A 7,757-nucleotide genomic window follows, 5' to 3' on the forward strand; every position below is an offset into this window, starting at 1 on the left:
CCAGCCACACATATTCGCACGCCTAATACGCCTTGTGGATGGAAAGGGTTAAGGCGAGTTGTGAGAAAGCCCCTCTTGGTGAGAGCTCTTGACCAAGTCCCTGGAAGGGGAAGCCAGCATGCTGGCCTGTGGCCAGCCTGAGCACTGATGTTGGACACTGGAAACTGGTTGATCCTGCGTCCTCCAGTCCTTGTGCCCATTTAGTGAGCATCTGTCACCTACAGAGCCAAGGGGTCCACTGTGTGGAGGTGGAGACTTGGCCTCTTGTTGCTGACAGCCAGGGGGGAGGTGACCTTACTCCAAGAGCCACTGTGATAGGTATGAATGAAGCAGAAGTATTTTCTAGTAGGAGCTTGTCCCCTGAGACACAGGACTGAACCGTGTGCGTGGATAAGGGAAATGTGTCACAATCCTGGGCTTGGAAAAAGGACTGGCTCCCATGGGGTGTGTTCCCCACCAATCCTCAGCATTTCTCACCAAGCCTTCCATTCTGGGGGGTCTCTTACAGGGCCGACCTGTTGCCTGGTAAGTCATCTCTCTGCAGTCCCTGGAGTTTCAGGGATCACCCACTGACTAAGGGGTCTCTGAACTGTTCTCATTGCAACAAAGGGACCGGCCATTCACAGGAGACACTACCCAGGCAATTCGGTTTCCAGACTGTTGGCTGCCAGCCCGACTCCTCACAGAGGCCCACAGTCCTGACCTCAACAAGGTTGGAGTGCCCCTCTTCCTGACCCCGAGACCGCACCCCTAGACCATTTCCCTTACACCTTGTGAACTCAGGTAATCATTACCCCTTCCATGCTGGGCCGATGACGGTATAGTGGGTGGGTCAGACAAGGGGGCAAAAACTAGGGGCTTGATGATGGGTCAAGGCCAAGCTATTGAGCCCAGCACCACGAATGTATAAGAGCTGTAGGCAGGGGCCTCTTTCTGGCACCCTCCAGAGTAAGGGGCCTCCCACAGCTTCTTAAGTGGGGGCCACTAAGGGCCAGTGTCCTGCCAGGGTCTTCCCCTTCTTGGGGCTCAGCAACTCCATGCAGCCTGAGGCACCCAAGCACCTGGCAATCTCTTTCCCCTACCCCCAGGCAAACAGTGTAGGGTCCTTAATGCACTTGCAGGGCTCTAGGGCTGCAGGTGGGCTGGAAGAGTCTGACACGGGAAAAGGCCCAGTGGAGAGCTGCCACTCTCACGGCCCCCAGCCAGGTGTGCGTAGACAGGCTCCTGGTACTGCTAGGCAAGACCTGACTCCCTGCTGCCTTCTACCTGCCGTGGCTCCATGAAGACTGACACATGCAGAGAGTTGGGGCACAGCTCCTCCCTCGGCCTGGGTCTGCAACTGGGAGGTGTGTAGGCATTTCTGGGACTGCTTTGCTATCTCTGTGAGGGCAGGGGCAGAGGGGAGTGGGGGCTCTGAGAAAACTCTTGGAAAGATCATCTCCCCCAAATCTAATCTCATATGCCATGGGGCACTGGCCTTCTGCCAGGGACAGATTCTCCAATAAGTAAGGTAAGCACCTGCTCAGGTCATCCACAAATGAGGGTACCATTGTCAAAGTAAGCACTAAGCATGGTGTAACCCAGTCCATCTCTTTCCATGCTTGTTCACAAAAATAAATAAAGAAAAGAAAGCACTGCTATCCAGTGGGCTTGAAATCAAAGCCAACATGTGACTCATTCTTCTGCCTTGGAGAAGCATGGGTGGCTTGGAACTACTTGAGTTGGACGTACAGCACTACCCAACAGCTTCACCAGAGGGCTATCACACCAAACCCACTGCCATCTGGTCCATTTCACTCATAGTGACTCCATGTCAGAGTCCATGCTGTAAATCATGACAGAGGCAGACAGCCTCCTCTTTCTCCAGCAGAGATGTTGGTGGGGCTGAAACCACCTGGGTTACCTTACATTCATGCAACACTTATCTGACAGCACCACCCCAAAACCCAGCTCACTGCCATGGAGTCAAGGCAAACCCACAGCGACCTCCTGTGGGTTTCTGAGACTGTAAGTGTTGATGAGAGTAGAGAGCCCAGTCTTTCTCCCGCAGAGCCGCTGGTGGTTTCAAACTGCCAACCATGCAGCACATCATAGCCCAACACCACACGTTTTCAGTGCACGACCAGGGCTCTCAGGCTGCTGACCAGGGCTTTATCTCACAGATTTGATTCTTAATGTTATGGTCATGGTCAAATGAAGCCAAATTTTTTTAGCTACTTAGTTTTTTTTACCCTTTTATATAAATATAAAGAGAAAAGACATTCTTTTGGAAACTAGCTTGTGTGTCACGAAAGACTGTAAGTCAGTTTCCATTTTACTTTTGACCACTCAGACCATGGTGGAGATCTCATGGGTAAGAAAGCTGGAATTGTTCAGGCTGTGAACCTTCAGAGAAAGCATTCTTGAACTGAAAGCAATCTCACTGCTATCGAGTTGATGCCAACTCTTTATGGGAGTGGAGTCTTTCTCCAGCACAGCTGCTGGTGGTTTCAAACTGCAGACCATGAGGATCGCAGCCCAATCGATAACCATTGCCATCTAGGTGATCCTGCCCCTATGGGACTGGGTAGACTGCCGCTGTGGATTTCCTATACTGTAACTCTGTATGAGTGTTCAGGTGCAGTTGGCACCAGGATACGGCACGGGCCAGGTACCCAGGTTGCCACAGGAAGGGGTGGGTGGGCATGGGCAGGTAGCCTGAATCGCCCCAGTGCTGCTCTTCTCCAGGTCTGGCTGCTGCAGGGCTTCTCGCTCAGAGAGAAGGAGTTCACACTGGAGGCCACTAAGGCGCTGAGCTCCTGGCTGTGGGCGCTGCTGTGCCTTTCCCCAGGCTCTTCAATGGTCACCAGAACCTGCTGCTGGGCGCCGTACCCCGCCTCACTCTCTCAGAGTCCTCTAGGCCGGACCACACCAAGCGGGCAGAAGGCAACCTTCACCCTTGGCTTCTTTCCTGCCCACATTGGGGACCTCGTCCCCTCGCAGCCTTGCAGGTAGACATGCTCTCACGCCCCACAAGCAGCGGCTCATCCATCTCTTGCATGAGCTCTATGGTGGTCCTGCTAGCTGCCACCTCATGCCCTCCTAAACTGACCTGCTGCCCCCACCCTCTACCCAGGTATCTAGGGAGTGAAATAAAGGAGGGGAACCCCGGACACGTGTGTGTGTGTGCGCGTGTTTGTGAGCAACCGTGCGACCTCGCAAGCAAACAGCCTGGACCAGGCCATGTGCAGTTCAGGACCAGTCCGCAGGTCCAGCCCCCGGGCCCCATAGCCTTGACGCTCGCTGCGACTTGCCAACAGGCCTTGGTTCAGGCAGTTTTGGGAGGAATCATCTCTTGGGATTTTGTGTGCTTCCCCCCACCCCCCGCCTCCACACACTTACACACAGACCTGGTGCTGCTGGGACCCATTGGATAAGCTCGACTGTCCCTCCCCACACAAATCTCTCCAGCACCCAGCGGCTGACCCTCCCTCAAACTCAACTTACCGGGCCCCGCCCAACGGCCAGCCTACACCACATAGGAAGAAGTTCAAAGAGCAGTTCCAGGGAGGAGTCTGGAGCCTTCTGGCCTCTAGTCCACGGATCTCAGGGCCACGGCCTCTTGCCAACTCACACACACAGTGAAAGTCAGGCATCCAGGCCGAGAAAACCTTACCGAGGGCAGGCTTCCAGGCTCTCGCTTGCTGGCCTTCTGGCACCCTGAGCCCCAAGAAAGACAGGAGTCCCTGGGATGGAAGTTTCCGTGGCTCCACCGCACTCCCCCACCAGGAAAACCCTAGGAAGGCGGTGGCTGGAATCAGCGTTGGTCTGGCAGTATGTGACCACATTTCTTTGCATGGGTGAGCAGAATGGGAGAGGCTCGGGGGTCTGGGACTGGAGGGAGGGCCACCAGTTGTCCTCACCCTACAGGCCAAGCGAGCCTGGAGGCTCTTAGGGAGCTCATTCCTCGTTCTCTCTCTCCTCTCACCCAGGCACCTTCTGCACCTTCCTGCTCTTCCTCCTCCTCTTCACCTCGCTCTGGCCCATCTCCGTTCTCTACTTTGCCTGGCTCTACCTGGACTGGGACACGCCCAACCAAAGTGAGTTTCAGAAAGCTCAATGCCCACCCCCAAAACAGCAAAAACTGGCAGGACCGGAGCCTGGGAGGACTCTTACATGCCAACTTCTGTTATATGTAATCCCAGGTGGAAGATACTCCACGTGGATGAGGAACTGGACAATTTGGAAGTACCTGAGGGATTATTTTCCTATCAAGGTGACTGGTCAGATGGTCTAGGCACAGGCAGTAGGGAGGGGGCGCACGACCATCTTCTGGCCCCTCCCAGGACCTTACACTTGGAGGTCCACTGAGGTGGGGGACTAACTTTTCCCAGGGTGACGTTCCCTTTGCCTCTCTCACCCAATCCTGCCGGAACACCCACAGCTGGTGAAAACAGCCGAGTTGCCCCCGGACCGCAATTACGTGATGGGAGTGCACCCCCACGGGATCATGTGCATCGGGTACAGCTGCAATTTCAGCACAGAGAGCAACGCCTTCTCCCAGCAGTTCCCTGGGCTGCGGCCCTTCATTGCCATGTTGGCAGGTGTATTCCGCCTCCCCATTTACCGTGACTTTCTCATGAATTTTGGTAAGCAAAGAGGAAGAGGAGGGCTAGAGTAACACCTCCACCAGCACCATTCACTCAGTGGCTTTGCGTGGATGCTCGTGATCTGGTGTGAGCACGTGGACTAGAGGCTGACACCTAGTGGCATGAGGGGGTATGGGACAAAAGTGGGAGCTCACCCTTCCCTAAAGTGGAGGGACTCAGGGACCTCTGTGCTGGTGGTGACTGCTTTCTGCATCCAACTCCATCAACCACCACGACCACCACCCACCCCCCTCCCTCATCCCCGCACAGGATTCTGTTCTGTGGACCGTCAGAACCTGGACTATATCCTGTCCCAGAACCGATGCGGCCAACTCGTGTTCATCATCATCGGGGGTGCCCAGGAGGCCCTGTACTCCGGCCCTGGCCAGCACCATCTTAATCTCCTGAATCGCAAAGGCTTCGTGCGCCTTGCGCTGCGGCACGGGTGAGTGGCTCTGATGTCCCCGGGGTCAGTGGAAGATGCTGGAGCTTTCACTAGGGTCCCGCTGGGAGGCCATACAGGCAGGGAGAGTGCCTACCTCCGTAATTGAGTGCTCACACTGAGCCAAACACAGTGTGAAAAGTCCGCCCACCCCACACCATATCTGTGCACCAAAAAGAGCAAGGTTAGAGTGCCCAAAGCAGGGTTCCCGGAAGTCATGAGTTCAAGTCCCTGGCACTAGCTCAGAGCCAAGCCTTTGGCCATGTCTCCTCACCTGGGAAGGAGCGCACATGCCGCCTGGCAAGCATGTCATGTTGTCAAGGCGACATGAGAAAAGTAGCTGGTTGCAGTGCACCGTTGAGTCTCAAGAAAGGTGAGCCCTTCCTGGGGGATCTTTCTTGGTGGGCAGAGGTAGACGCCTCCTTTGTGGTGACTTCAGGGGTCTGGGGAAACAGCAGCTGATAACCTCTTGGGCAGCTCAGGTGCCTGCCACCAGCCTCATGCCTCCCTCCTCTCCCCCCAAGGGCCTCCCTGGTACCCATCTACTCTTTCGGAGAGAATGATATCTTCAACGTCAAGACTTTTCCTACCGACTCCTGGCAGTACCTCTGCCAGATGACCTTCAAGAAACTGGTGGGCTTTGCTCCTTGCATCTTCTTTGGTCAGAGTCTCTTCTCGGCCAAATCCTGGGGCCTCATGCCCTTCCCCAGGCCCATCACCACGGTGGGTGAGTACTCTTCTCCTAGGGCAAGCTGCCCTCAGCCTCCTGGGCATCAGAGGTCTCTCAGGTCAGCAGCTGCCTCCCTCACTCCCCAGTGGGCCGCCCCATCGACATGCCCCAGGTCGTACACCCAACGGAGGAAGACGTCGACCACTACCACACACTCTACTTGAAGGCCCTGGACCGGCTGTTTGAGGAGCACAAGGGGAGCTGTGGTGTCCCTGCTGATGCTCACCTCACCTTCCTCTAACCCAGGCCTCGCCCTCTCTGCTCTGCCGAGTGCAAGGCCGGGAAGATGCCACCCCCCCCTCCCTGACCTGTGGCTCCCCTCCATCTAATAAAAGCTGGTTCCCTCTCAGGATGCCAGTGTCATTCAGTCGGGTGCCCGTCTGCTGAGAGCCAGCCCATTCCCGTTTGAGGAAGTAGGCTCAGGTACACCCCATCTTCCACCTAAACTTCTGCTTTGGCTTGGGTAGCGAAACCCTGAATTCTCCTCACAAGCCCTTCTCCACTGACTCTGGCCCCTCCCCCCATCTGTCAATGAAGCCACCTTCTTGGTGAGAGCAAAGGGACACCGGGACATTGTTGGGGAGAGTGGCTAGGTGGAGGGTGGGATTTGAGGGTGAGCAGGGCTTAGATAAGTGGGAAAGACTGGCTGGCTAAGGGACTTACATTGAGCAACAAGTGGACTTGCTCAGAGGTATCCCGTGAGATGCAGGAGAGAGACGTAAATCCCACTGGTAGAAAAGACAGGTGAGCTACGTAGCTGGCCTTTGCACCCATTGCACATCCTGGGGACTAGAAGGAGCCCTATTGCACAAGGTTTCCAGCAGCTCTTTCCTCTAAAGTGAGGAGCCAATTCCTTCTTCGCTGTCTGTTCTTAGTCTTGAAACTCCGCTGAAACCTGCTCACTTTGGGGGAGCCCACTGGCTTCCATCCTTTGGAAACGTTGTCAGGAAAGACCAGCCCCTGAAGAAGGACCTCCCATTTAGTCAAGTGTCAGGGCAGTGACAAAAAGGAAGGCCCTCAAGGAGGTACATGGACACAGTGGCTGCAGCCATGAGCTCAAGCAGAGGAGCCCTGGTGGGGATGGTGCACCAACAGCCACACAGAAAGAGCCTTGGTGGTGTAATGGTCATGTGTGGGGCTGCTAACCACAAGGTCAGCAGTTTGAAACCACCCACCACCCAGCAGGAGAAAGAGGAGCCTGTCTATTCCCGGAAAGACTGACTATCTCGGTAACACTGTGTAGCAGCTCTACTCTGTCCTGCAGGCTCCCTGTGAGTGGGAAGTCACGTGAGGGCACTGGGCTTGGTTTGGGGTTTCTTTGTGGAAACGGAATGATTACTAAGTTGGGTAGGTTTGCACAAGTCTGTCCACATGTGTTTGGAGGGACACAAGTCTACCCAGCCTGTGGTTTACAGATCCTTCTGTGGTGGTCCCACCACCACCACCCCTGACTGTACTTTGCACAGTACAACGTGTGTCATTTCAGCCATTTGTTACGTGTATCATCCAGTGACCTCAGTTACTCTCACCATTATCCAGTTCCATTTTTATCATTAGCAGAAACCCAGTACACCTTACAAAATACCTGATACTATAAGTGTGTGTGTGTGTGTGTGTGTGTGTGTGTGAAAGAGAGTGGTGGATGTGGGGGAAGCATGTGTGCATGCTTTGGGAGAACGGACAGAGTCAGTTGGTTTTCCATTCAACAATTCCCGTGCCTTTTGCTTTGTGACATTGATTGTAAACCCACAAGGCAGCAGCACTCTTTCCACTTTGTCCCTGGTTTACTGTTTCCCTGCTCCTGTCTTTCTTGTCTTCTGAGCTTCACCTCTGGGCAAACACTGACCCTTTTGGTCTCAAAAGCTTTACTGCTACAGTCAGTGCACCCATTTGTAGACCTGGTGCTTTCGCTCCCATTTAGAGGCCTGTCTCCCATTTCCCTGAAGTACCTTTGACC

General features: G+C 54.7%; 1 protein-coding gene across 1 annotated transcript; it reads left to right on the top strand.

The window, feature by feature from the left end:
* Positions 1-2,335: 2,335 nt before the first annotated feature.
* On the top strand, positions 2,336-6,041 carry LOC142422947 (2-acylglycerol O-acyltransferase 3-like). Its single transcript, XM_075528152.1, has 9 exons — positions 2,336-2,353; positions 2,728-2,804; positions 3,769-3,839; positions 3,972-4,079; positions 4,185-4,255; positions 4,424-4,628; positions 4,899-5,073; positions 5,595-5,797; positions 5,887-6,041. Exons 1-9 carry the CDS (start codon positions 2,336-2,338, stop codon positions 6,039-6,041), a joined length of 1,083 nt encoding a protein of 360 aa, XP_075384267.1.
* Positions 6,042-7,757: the final 1,716 nt, after the last annotated feature.

Source organism: Tenrec ecaudatus, chromosome 12, assembly GCF_050624435.1.
Source record: "Tenrec ecaudatus isolate mTenEca1 chromosome 12, mTenEca1.hap1, whole genome shotgun sequence".
NCBI lineage: Eukaryota > Metazoa > Chordata > Mammalia > Afrosoricida > Tenrecidae > Tenrec > Tenrec ecaudatus.

Coding starts and splice junctions, on each gene's coding strand:
- LOC142422947 (XM_075528152.1), top strand. Junction 4,629..4,898: donor TGACTTTCTCATGAATTTTG/GTAAGCAAAGAG, acceptor ATCCCCGCACAG/GATTCTGTTCTGTGGACCGT. Junction 5,074..5,594: donor CGCCTTGCGCTGCGGCACGG/GTGAGTGGCTCT, acceptor TCTCCCCCCAAG/GGCCTCCCTGGTACCCATCT.